Raw genomic sequence first — 13,275 nt, 5'->3', positions numbered from 1 at the left:
TACAACAGAAGACTCAATGCAGTCAGTGGATCATTTCTGGTTTTTACAACAGAAGACTCAATGCAGTCAGTGGATCATTTCTGGTTTTTACAACAGAAGACTCAATGCAGTCAGTGGATCATTTCTGGTTTTTACAACAGAAGACTCAATGCAGTCAGTGGATCATTTCTGGTTTTTACAACAGAAGACTCAATGCAGTCAGTGGATCATTTCTGGTTTTTACAACAGAAGACTCAATGCAGTCAGTGGATCATTTCTGGTTTTTACAACAGAAGACTCAATGCAGTCAGTGGATCATTTCTGGTTTTTACAACAGAAGACTCAATGCAGTCAGTGAATCATTTCTGGTTTTTACAACAGAAGACTCAATGCAGTCAGTGGATCATTTCTGGTTTTTACAACAGAAGACTCAATGCAGTCAGTGGATCATTTCTGGTTTTTACAACAGAAGACTCAATGCAGTCAGTGGATCATTTCTGGTTTTTACACTAACTAAAAAGTGAGGGCAGAAAAGTGAGGACGCAAATTGTGATTGGCCAGAATGAGATGATAATGTACGATGATAAGAGCGCCGCTCACTTCACACAGGTGTGATGTTTTCTAGTTATAGACTATAGAGCGTCAGCAGTCCCGCCCCCTTTCATGATGACGCCAGGCCCAGTCCCGCCCCCTTTCATGACGACGCCAGGCCCAGTCCTGCCCCCTTTCATGACGATGCCAGGCCCAGTCCCGCCCCCTTTCATGACGACGCCAGGCCCAGTCCCGCCCCCTTTCATGACGACGCCAGGCCCAGTCCTGCCCCCTTTCATGACGACGCCAGGCCCAGTCCCGCCCCCTTTCATGACGACGCCAGGCCCAGTCCTGCCCCCTTTCATGACGACGCCAGGCCCAGTCCTGCCCCCTTTCATGACGACGCCAGGCCCAGTCCCGCCCCCTTTCATGACGACGCCAGGCCCAGTCCCGCCCCCTTTCATGACGACGCCAGGCCCTGTCCCGCCCCCTTTCATGACGACGCCAGGCCCAGTCCCGCCCCCTTTCATGACGACGCCAGGCCCAGTCCCGCCCCCTTTCATGACGACGCCAGGCCCAGTCCTGCCCCCTTTCATGACGACGCCAGGCCCAGTCCCGCCCCCTTTCATGACGACGCTAGAACCAGAAGTGAATTCCTCTGTCATTTTCCTCTTCAAAAAGTATTTATTTAAAGACGATTACGCCAAAAGCCAACTGGAGTTGTGACACATCATGACAATAAACACAATGTTTTTCGCTGATCAAATAATTTGTAAGACGAATTACAATTACAATTATAAATATAGCTGCAAGCAGCGATAAAGCGGGACCAAGATAGAAGAAGAACAATGTGCAATTAGAACAACATGCACAAATGAGACTGACAAGCTGAGTTGTCGGTGCCGGGATTTGAACTCACAACCTTGTGGACCGAAGGCAGGAGCTATACTGACTGAGCTACACAGAGACAATCAGTGACTACATTGTAAACTGTAAAACCATTCAGTGATTTGGTAACAAGAAGGTGTGTCCTCATTTTGGGCATGTCTTTCCATTACTACAGTGTGTTTTCACGCACAGTTAAAGTGTGCGTGTGCGTGGCTGCCTGCCTGCCTGCCTGCCTGCCTGCCTGCCTGCCTGCCTGCCTGCCTGCCTGCCTGCCTGCCTGCCTGCCTGCCTGCCTGCCTGCCTGCCTGCCTGCCTGCCTGCCTGCCTGCCTGCCTGCCTGCCTGCCTGCCTGCCTGCCTGCCTGCCTGCCTGCCTGCCTGCCTGCCTGCCTGCCTGCCTGCCTGCCTGCCTGCCTGCCTGCCTGCCTGCCTGCCTGCCTGCCTGCCTGCCTGCCTGCCTGCCTGCCTGCCTGCCTGCCTGCCTGCCTGCCTGCCTGCCTGCCTGCCTGCCTGCCTGCCTGCCTGCCTGCCTGCCTGCCTGCCTGCCTGCCTGCCTGCCTGCCTGCCTGCCTGCCTGCCTGCCTGCCTGCCTGCCTGCCTGCCTGCCTGCCTGCCTGCCTGCCTGCCTGCCTGCCTGCCTGCCTGCCTGCCTGCCTGCCTGCCTGCCTGCCTGCCTGCCTGCCTGCCTGCCTGCCTGCCTGCCTGCCTGCCTGCCTGCCTGCCTGCCTGCCTGCCTGCCTGCCTGCCTGCCTGCCTGCCTGCCTGCCTGCCTGCCTGCCTGCCTGCCTGCCTGCCTGCCTGCCTGCCTGCCTGCCTGCCTGCCTGCCTGCCTGCCTGCCTGCCTGCCTGCCTGCCTGCCTGCCTGCCTGCCTGCCTGCCTGCCTGCCTGCCTGCCTGCCTGCCTGCCTGCCTGCCTGCCTGCCTGCCTGCCTGCCTGCGTGCGTGCGTGCGTGCCTGCGTGCGTACAAACTTCTCTTTGTGTGTGTGTGTGTGTGTGCGCGTGCGTGCGTGCGTGCGTGCGTACAAACTTATCTTTGTGTGTGTGTGTGTGTGTGTGTGTGCGTGCGTGCGTGCGTGCGTGCGTGCGTGCGTGCGTGCGTGCGTGCGTGCGTGCGTGCGTGCGTGCGTGCGTGCGTGCGTGCGTGCGTGCGTGCGTGCGTGCGTGCGTGCGTGCGTGCGTGCGTGCGTGGCTGCATGCGTGTGTGTGTTAGGCAGACAATCGTTCATAACCATGGATTTGGATTGAAGATCATCTCTTTAGTTTTTGTGGTGTTTAACATAAGGTGGCTATTATCACACCAGTCTTTAAAGTTATTGATCTCACTGATATAGCCCACAGGGCGTTCAACAATATGTACAAATAAGACTGACAAGCTGAGTTGTCAGTAGCTGGATTTGAACACACAACCTTGCGGTCCAAGGGCAAGAGCTCGACTGACTGAGCTACACGGAGACAATCAGTTACTCCATTGTTAACAGGAAAATCATTCAGTGTTTGTTCAGCATAAGTACTCAAACTTTAGTGTGTGTGTGTGTGTGTGTGTGTGTGTGTGTGTGCGTGCGCAATTTTCATTGGCTCATAAAAACTTAATTTTTTCACTTAACAAAAATGTGCTACGATTATTTGTCCGTATAGGTCCAAAGTTCACGTGTAGAAGTTTTCGTGCATTTTGAGCAAAGATTCTGGCAGGAGTTACATTTGAACTGTTTTTCATATAATTCAAAATGGCGGGTGATCTAAAGGTCAGAAGTCAAAAGTCAGAACACGAAAGTTGTTCGGCATGAGGAGACACATATGTGTATCAAAGTGTCATTGCCAACGGTCAAACGGTTCATGAGATATGCACGTTCAAAGTTTGCAAGTTTGCAAGTTTTGCATCAATTGAGTGCTATAGCGCCACCATTTGGCCAATCATGATGGGCTTCGCATAGTCACCGTTTGGCATGGTCCTCTATCATGTTGACAAGTTTTGCGAAAACCGACTGCACGGTTCAGTCAGAACAGCTATTTTTGGCGGAAGGAGAAGGAGAAGAAGTACTGATCATATAATTCAAAATGGCGGGTGATCTAAAGGTCAGAGGTCAGAACACGAAAGTTGTTCAGCATGAGGAGACGCATATGGGTATCAAAGTGTCATTGCCAACGGTCAAACGGTTCATGAGCTATGCACGTTCAAAGTTAGCATTTTCAATTGAGCGCTATAGCGCCACCATTTGGCCAATCGTCTTGGGCTTCGCATATTCACCGTTTGGCATGGCCCTCTACCAGATTACCGCGTTTCACGAAAACCGACTGCACCATTCAGTCAGTCTTGGTCCCTAATTAGGGGTTCAGTGTCTTGCTCAAGGACACTTGACACGCCGACAGTGACACTGGGGGAGCCCGGGTTCCAACTGGCAACCTTACGGTTTCCATCCAGGCACTCTACCCCTGAGCCACCGCCTGCCCATTTAGTTTTCGTCAGTGAAAAAAGGTAGTCGACGAAGATCTTTCGTCTTAGTTTTAGTCAACGAAAACAAAACTGCTCTCAAGTAAAAAAAAGTGTGGGCACTTACAGTGTTGAGTCATCACAGTAGAATGCTCAGCAGTGACTCCTCCCACACTGTACCTGCTGTATGATAACTGACTCCTCCCACCAGACTCTCCCTTCCTACATTCAACTCTATGTTAAAACACAGTCCACCATTTTGACAACAACACCACAGAGAACTGATCACTCTGGACCCCTTTATGACGCGTTGGATTAAAGTCTAAAGGTTAATATATCGGGTAAGTGTTTTAAATTAATCACCATTTACTGGGGAAAAAAAGTACATCTGAACATCTGAACTTTGGTCTATGGTCTGGAGCTGAGAGAGAGAGAGAGAGAGAGAGAGGGATATGGAGAGGGAGGGACAGACAGACAGACAGAGCTTCTGCTGGAACCAGGCCAAGTCTCCACAGCATAGTATAGCATATATGTGTAGTTTATATGTATAGTGTCATTATATAGATATGTTCTAGTTATAGTTTATATGTATAGTGTCATTATATAGATATGTTCTAGTCACGTTCTTAGCTTACGCATGTTTCACGATAAATGCATTTTTTACATATGTGATGTATTCCCATGCTTTTTGTTCTTGCTTATTGTAAGTCGCTCTGGATTAAGAGCGTCTGCTAAATGCCTAAATTGTAAATTGTAAATTGTTTACTGTAAACCATGTGATCAGAGGAGGGAGGAGGCTGTTTCCTGCTTAGTCTCTCTCTCTCTCTCTCTCTCTCTCTCTCTCTAAAGTTAACAGCAGGCAAAGAATAATCACAGTTCTGATCCATTTTGCCAGTCGGGGGTTTGTTCTTGCGATTCGGGTTTGCTGTTAACAAGGCGTGAATCGCTGCCGACCCAAAATAAATGTGTTTACATTCCGAGCCGTTTAGGAGGAAAAAGTCGCTGTGAAACTCCTCCGTTTCGTCCCTAGTTCAGGACCAATCATCTGCTGTGAAAATAGCCACAAAAATAGCCAATCGTCTTTGGTCTTTAGCTCACACGTCACAACACACTGCCATGCGTCGTGAGTTTGTAGATCGGCTAATTGCACCAAAAGTTCCCATATACAAATGTCAGTGTCTGCCCCTCTATCGTTCTCTGCACTTCACTGTATAGGTGTGTGTACGCGTGCGTATATACAGTAAACATTGACTGTTTTCTGATGTATTGTGACTATAATCTTGACAGGTTTCCTGAAGACCAAAGATGAGTCAGTGTGAGCAGAGAGAGGAGGAGGGAGCTGACAAACATCTCATCCACAGACCTGTGTCTCCAACAGCCAGCCTTCTGTCTGTGAAGAGTGACACGTCTATGGGAAAACCTCCTGACTTCAGTGATGAACCTGGACCTCCAGATACACAGTATGTCAATCCTCCAATAGCCTACAGTTCAAGGTTCAATGTTGTACTTTATTGTTCCATCTTGTGTACACTGCAGGTTCATAAGAATACAACTTTATTGTTCCATCTTGTGTACACTACAGGTTCATAAGAATACAACTTTATTGTTCCATCTTGTGTACACTACAGGTTCATAAGAATACAACTTTATTGTTCCAGCTTGTGTACATTACAATTTACAATGTAGGCATTTAGCAGACGCTCTTAATCCAGAGCGATTTACATTAAGCAATAACAAAAAAGCATTGGGAATACATCACATACAAATTAAGCTAAGAACGTAACAGTGGCATATCTATATAATTAAACTATATAAACTATACATATACTATACTATACTATACTATACTATACTATACTATACTATACTATACTATATACATATGTACTATGATGTGCTATGACTACATACAATGCAATTATAGTGCTGTCTACATAACATGGTATAAGTCTGTCTACAGAAATGCACTACAGGTATACTACAGGTTCATAAGAATACAACTTTATTGTTCCATCTTGTGTACACTACAGGTACATAACAATACAACTTTATTGTTCCATCTTGTGTACACTACAGGTACATAACAATCAAACTTTATTGTTCCATCTTGTGTACACTACAGGTACATAACAATACAACTTTATTGTTCCATCCTGTGTACACTACAGGTACATAACAATACAACTTTATTGTTCCATCTTGTGTACACTACAGGTACATGAGAGTAAAACGTATTCATATTTTGGTTTGGCTTCCTTCAGACCATACATGGGCAACTGGCGGCCCGGGGGCCCCATGCGGCCCCCACCTTCATTTAATATGGCCCTCAGGTTAATGTCAGAATACTGATATATTATTGGTTTCAGCTGTTTACAAATCCAAAACATGCAAACATGATCCGCTGTAATTACTTGCATTTTACATTACATAAAAATGTTGATTTTCAGGATTCCAATTAAAAAATAGCAAAAAAGAATTCAACATTTCAATTCGACTATAGCAAAAATAGCAGATCTACAAGCTCAAAACGCGTCGCAGTGTGACGCGTTTTGAGCTTGTAGATCAGCTATTTTTGCTACGGCAGCAATGTGGCCCTCTGGAGTGAGTGTGGAACTATAGTGGCCCTCTCCATCGTCAAAGTTGCCCACCCCTGCTTCAGACAATGCAGCAGCATTATATACACAACACTATAACACAACAATGTGATCTCATGCTAAGTTACATGAATGACAAAAACAAGACATAACATCTAATAATGTTGTATCAACCCTGTTCAAAGTTCATCTACAGATTGTAAATTACTGTGTGAGCAGTTTGTGAATGAAGTGGTACAAATCACAGTGTGGTGTTCAGTAGACAGGCTGGCTGCTTGTGTGCAGTATGAGTACAGTATGTACAGTTAAGTGTACACTAGTAGTGTACAGTATGCCACATATACATTTAAACTATCACCTGTTAGTGTAGGCCTATTGTATATTTAGTAAGATGTTATATTTCTGTGGTAACTTAAAGACGCCACACAAGGTTACAGTACAATATTATGCTTGTTGTTTATTTCCCAAGTGAGAAACAGACTGGAAGCTCTATCGCCACATAATAAAGTCACTTCCTCCTACTGACAGCCTAGTCCTAGTCTGGTGTACTGGTGCCCCCTCTTGGCCAGGCCCTGTAACTACTACACTTTTTTACATGCCTAGTACAACCACAACTTAACAATTTATATTATGTTTTGTTGCTATTTTATTCAGTTTTCTTTTTGCTGCAATGTTGTGAGAGGAAACTAAAAGATGTTACCCTTTTACACTATACAACTAGGGATGGGAATAACATATCGTTTTGCTGGTGTGATCATCTGGTTGATTATTGTGACAGCACACCTTTCCGAATATGAAAACATTACATTGGCCTGCTACACACATTCTGGATAGCATTACAATGTGAATTACATGAATGACAAATACAGAATATCATAACAACAGTAGTCTGACTGTGACTGGAAGAACATTGACCCTGTTGTGTGTGAAAAAGCACTCTTTCTTTCAGGTGACCAGCTTGTGACTTCAGTCATCGATGACATATCGATGACATATCGATGACGTATGACCATTGATATTTTCTGAAGTGGGGGGTGCACCTACAGTAATGCATGTGCATTTGCACACTTGTGCAATGCATGCATGCCATATAATGCACATGCAATATGAAAACTAAACAATTAAACATCATGAAAGGAGAGCCCACAGTTCACTAGCTGTTCCTAAACAATTATAACATCATGAAAGGAGAGCCCACAGTTCACTAGCTGTTCCTAAACAATTATAACATCATGAAAAGGAGAGCCCACAGTTCACTAGCTGTTCCTAAACAATTATAACATCATGAAAGGAGAGCCCACAGTTCACTAGCACTGTTCCTAAACAATTAGCACATAATATACAGAAGCATGATGGTTAGACATTATTATTCTAAACCAACACACAGACAACCAGTTGAAGAAATCACAGCTGGTGGCTTTAACCTTTACTTCTATTGAATATCTAGATAAACAATCATGGTTTTATGGAAACACCAACACACCACAAACACAATACATAAACAGTTATGGATCCATTGTTCTCCAACAACTGCCACGCCTTCTCTATGAATTTTCCTAAAAACAAAAACATCCAAAACAAATCTGGGTTCTTATCTTGGATTTTTCAAATAAATCATTTCTTACATCATGGTACAGTGGACAGTAAGCTTGTAGATCTTACATCATGGTACAGTGGACAGTAAGCTTGTAGATCTTACATCATGCTACAGTGGACAGTAAGCTTGTAGATCTTACATCATGCTACAGTGGACAGTAAGCTTGTAGATCTTACATCATGCTACAGTGGACAGTAATCTTGTAGATCTTACATCATGGTACTGTGGACAGTAAGCTTGTAGATCTTACATCATGGTACTGTGAACAGTAAGCTTGTAGATCTTACATCATGGTACAGTGGACAGTAAGCTTGTAGATCTTACATCATGGTACAGTGGACAGTAAGCTTGTAGATCTTACATCATGGTACAGTGGACAGTAAGCTTGTAGATCTTACATCATGGTACAGTGGACAGTAAGCTTGTAGATCTTACATCATGGTACAGTGGACAGTAAGCTTGTAGATCAGCTATTTTCCGTGAGCGATGTGCTTCCAAATAACTGAAATCAGTTGTGGTGACTGAACACGTTAATCCATGTAGATGTAAAATGGGACTTTACAACAACAAATATTGAACCAAGTGAATTCACATGATAATTATAGAAACATTTCTATGATTCCAGAAGTCTGTTACACAGAGCAGAGTCTCCAACACCCAGCCTTCTGTCTGTGAAGAGTGACAAGTCTATGGGAAAACCTCCTGACTTCAGTAATGAACCTGGACCTCAGTATGTGAATCTCCCTATACATTATTTACACTATACAATATTTACACTATACAATATTTACACTATAACACTATACATTATTTACACTATACAATATTTACACTATACAATATTTACACTATAACACTATACAATAATACACACTAAACACTACAATACACAACACTATGATATGACGACACAATATCATGCAGTGTAATAATGTGCAAGTGAATGAAACACAAGACACAATATAATAACAACATGGTCTCCCAATCTTTATAGATTATAAGTTAAAAATGTGTTCAGTTTGTGAATTAAGTCACAATGTGGTGTTCCAAAGTTGCACTGTACAGACCTACTGCATGTGTCCTGTCTCTCTCTCTCTGTGTGTGTGTGTGTGTGTGTGTGTGTGTGTGTGTGTGTGTGTGTGTGTGTGTGTGTGTGTGTGTGTGTGTGTGTGTGTGTGTGTGTGTGTGTGTGTGTGTGTGTGTAAACTATGGAATATGAACCTGTTATTGTACTGTAACTTTGAGGAGCTTTATATGATGGTCAATAATAATATAATGGGACATGAATAATCCTATCACGGTTTCATCCATATTTAATGTCTATGGTTTCCAGAAGTCTGTACCACAGAGCAGAGTCTCCAACACCCAGCCTTCTGTCTATGAAGAGTGACACGTCTATGGGAGAACCTATTAACTTCAGTAATGAACCTGGACCTCCAGATACACAGTATGTCAATCCTCCTGTACAATATAAAGCATAACGGACACTCGGACAGTAACAATCCTCCTGTACAATATAAAGCATAACGGACAGTAACAATCCTCCTGTACAATATAAAGCATAACGGACACTCGGACAGTAACAATCCTCCTGTACAATATAAAGCATAACGGACACTCGGACAGTAACAATCCTCCTGTACAATATAAAGCATAACGGACACTTGGACAGTAACAATCCAGATTAATGACACATTGTTGTGACGTCCTCGACTGTCTGACAGCAACCAGTTGTGGTGACTGAGAACTGTAATCCATGTAGATGATAATTATGAAAACATTTATGTTATTCCAGAGGTCTGTACCACAGAGCAGAGTCTCCAACACCCAGCTACATGTCTATGAAGAGTGACACGTCTATGGGAGAACCTATTAACTTCAGTAATGAACCTGGACCTCCAGATACACAGTATGTCAATCCTCCTGTACAATATACTGTACACAACACTATGACACAACTACGGACCTCAACAAACACTGTATGTCAATCATCCTATGCTTAAGATTGGATCTTGAAACGGCTCACACTAGACGATAATCACGCCCAATATTCACTCTGAATCTAGGCTGGGGTACGGACGTTTTCAGGCCATGTCCCAATCTGCAATTTGTGAAACATCATGAAAGGAGAGCCCACAGTTCACTAGCTGTTCCTAAACAATTATAACATCATGAAAGGAGAGCCCACAGTTCACTAGCTGTTCCTAAACAATTATAACATCATGAACGGAGAGCCCACAGTTCACTAGCTGTTCCTAAACAATTATAACACCATGAAAGGAGAGCCCACAGTTCACTAGCTGTTCCTAAACAATTATAACATCATGAAAGGAGAGCCCACAGTTCACTAGCTGTTCCTAAATAATTATAACACCATGAAAGGAGAGCCCACAGTTCACTAGCTGTTCCTAAACAATTATAACACCATGAAAGGAGAGCCCACTGTTCACTAGCTGTTCCTAAACAATTATAACATCATGAAAGGAGAGCCCACAGTTCACTAGCTGTTCCTAAACAATTATAACATCATGAAAGGGGAGCCCACAGTTCACTAGCTGTTCCTAAACAATTAGCACATAATATACAGAAGCATGATGGTTAGACATTATTATTCTAAACCAACACACAGACAACCAGTTGAAGAAATCACAGACGGTGGCTTTAACCTTTACTTTGATCAAATATCTAGATAAACAATCATGGTTTTATGGAAGATGCTTCTGAACATGTATTCTATAGTTTGACCACTTCTAAGAAACAGACAGACAGAAGGACAGACGATCGCTCAATCTATAGATTGATCTTTTTTATGTGTCCTGCATCATAAGATGCCCAGCCCGCACGATGCTTACAAGACAATCATTAAATGTACAAACACCAACACACCACAAACACAATACATAAACAGTTATGGATACATTGTTCTCCAACGTAACTGCCACGCCTTCTCTATGTATGAATTCTCCTAAAAACAAAAACATCCAAAACAAATCTGGGTTCTTATCTTGGATTTTTCAAATAAATCATTTCTTACATCATGCTACAGTGGACAGTAAGCTTGTAGATCTTACATCATGGTACAGTGGACAGTAAGCTTGTAGATCTTACATCATGGTACAGTGGACAGTAAGCTTGTAGATCTTACATCATGGTACAGTGGACAGTAAGCTTGTAGATCTTACATCATGGTACAGTGGACAGTAAGCTTGTAGATCTTACATCATGCTACAGTGGACAGTAAGCTTGTAGATCTTACATCATGCTACAGGGGACAGTAAGCTTGTAGATCTTACATCATGCTACAGTGGACAGTAAGCTTGTAGATCTTACATCATGCTACAGTGGAAAGTAAGCTTGTAGATCAGCTATTTTCGGTGAGTGATGTGCTTCCAAATAACTGAAATCAGTTGTGGTGACTGAACACGTTAATCCATGTAGATGTAAAATGGGACTTTACAACAACAAATATTGAACCAAGTGAATTCACATGATAATTCTAGAAACATTTCTATGATTCCAGAAGTCTGTACCACAGAGCAGAGTCTCCAACACCCAGCCTTCTGTCTGTGAAGAGTGACAAGTCTAAGGGAAAACCTCCTAACTTCAGTAATGAACCTGGACCTCCAGACAAGTATGTGAATCCTCCTGTACAATACAATTACAATTACAATTTAGGCATTTAGCAGACGCTCTTAATCCAGAGCGACTTACATTAAGCAATAACAAAAACAAAAAGCATGGCATACATCAAAAGTAGTTATCATGAAACATGCGTAAGCTAAGAACGTAACAGTGGAGTATCTATGTAAACTATACATACTATACTATATTATATATTATACATGTGTACTATAAAGTGATATGACTACATCAAAATGCAATTCTAGTGCTGTCTACGTAACATGCTATAAGTCTGTTTAAAATACTATCCAAGTCTACATAACGTGCTATATTTAAAATACTATCTAAGTCTACATAAAGTGCTATCTAAGGGGCTAGTGCTACGGGCCATGGTGGAGTCTGAACAGGTGGGTTTTCAGACTACGGCGGAAGATTGGGAGTGAGGCTGCAGTTCTGATTGTGATGGGGAGTGCATTCCATAGTTTTGGAGCCAGAAGGGAGAAGAGTTTGGGACGTGTGGAGCGTTGTCCTGGAATTTTTAGTGAGGGTACTTCCAGCTTCCCTGCGTTGGCTGATCTGAGTGTACGGGAGGGTTTGTAGGGTTCGATCAGACTTGTAAGATATGGGGGAACAATGCCTTTGGTTGCTTTGAATGCCAGCATCCTATTCTGTGCGGGCAGCGACCGGGAGCCAATGGAGGGAGCGGAGCAGGGGGGAGACGTGTGACAATTTTGGCTGGTTGAAGACCAAGCGAGCTGCGGCATTTTGGATCAGTTGGAGGGGCTTAAGTGCACATGCCGGTAGGCCAGTAAGGAGGGAGTTACAATAGTCAAGTTTTGATAAGACTGTTGTCTGGATTAGGAGCTGGGCTGAGTCCTGGGTGAGAAACGGTCTAATTCGTCGTATGTTATAGAGTGTATACCTACAGGATCGAGTGACAGCTGTGATGTGTGTTTTGAACGAGAGCTGACTGTCCAGGACAACACCAAGGTTCCTGGCTGTCGGGACAGACTTTACCAGGGCGTTGTCTACGGAGATAGTTAGCTCCCGCATAGGGCAGGACTTAGCTGGGAAGAACAGAAAAAACAATAAACACAACACTATGATACGACTTCATAATATCATGCTATGTACATGTTAATTACTAAAGCAACAGACAACATTTCATAAAGGTGTATCCTCCCTGTCCAATCCTAACTATAGATTATAAATTACACAATGTGGAGTTCAGAGGTGAAGCTGCACTATACAGACTGACTGCTTGTGTACATGATGTCTATGTAACACACTATGTTAAATATATCTATTATTTAATTGTATGTTGTGAGGGTGAAGGACATCCTCTTAACTTCAGTAATGAACCTGGACCTCAGTATGTGAATCTCCCTATAAAATATTTACACTATACAATATTTATACTATAACACTATACAATAATACACACTAAACACTACAATACACAACACTATGATATGACGGCACAATGGTGTAACAACATGGTCTCCCAATCTTTAGATTATAAATTAAAAATGTGTTTGTGAATGAAGTCACAATGTGGTGTTCCAAAGCTGCACTGTACAGACCTACTGTGTGTGTAAATGGTAAATGGTGCATTTATATAGCGCCTTTATCCAAGG

General features: G+C 43.3%; 1 protein-coding gene and 1 long non-coding RNA gene across 2 annotated transcripts in view; one reads left to right on the top strand and one right to left on the bottom strand.

Annotated features, from left to right (window-relative positions):
- Window positions 1-13,275, bottom strand: part of LOC306918852 — a 72,736-nt gene that overhangs the window by 28,999 nt on the left and 30,462 nt on the right. The window lies entirely within an intron of this gene.
- LOC306918853 (NACHT, LRR and PYD domains-containing protein 3-like) overlaps window positions 5,132-13,275 on the top strand; it is a gene marked incomplete at its 5' end in the record, with an annotated part of 36,779 nt that continues 28,635 nt past the window's right edge. Inside the window, 3 exons of the mRNA XM_079531707.1 lie at window positions 5,132-5,286; window positions 9,813-9,926; window positions 11,538-11,648. Coding sequence (XP_079387833.1) covers window positions 5,132-5,286; window positions 9,813-9,926; window positions 11,538-11,648 — 380 coding nt within the window. The remainder of the gene's footprint in view (window positions 5,287-9,812; window positions 9,927-11,537; window positions 11,649-13,275) is intronic.

The sequence above is a fragment of the Electrona antarctica genome (genome assembly GCF_951216825.1).
Source record: "Electrona antarctica genome assembly, contig: scaffold_94, whole genome shotgun sequence".
Lineage (NCBI taxonomy): Eukaryota > Metazoa > Chordata > Actinopteri > Myctophiformes > Myctophidae > Electrona > Electrona antarctica.
This window is presented reverse-complemented; position numbering and strand designations above follow the sequence as displayed.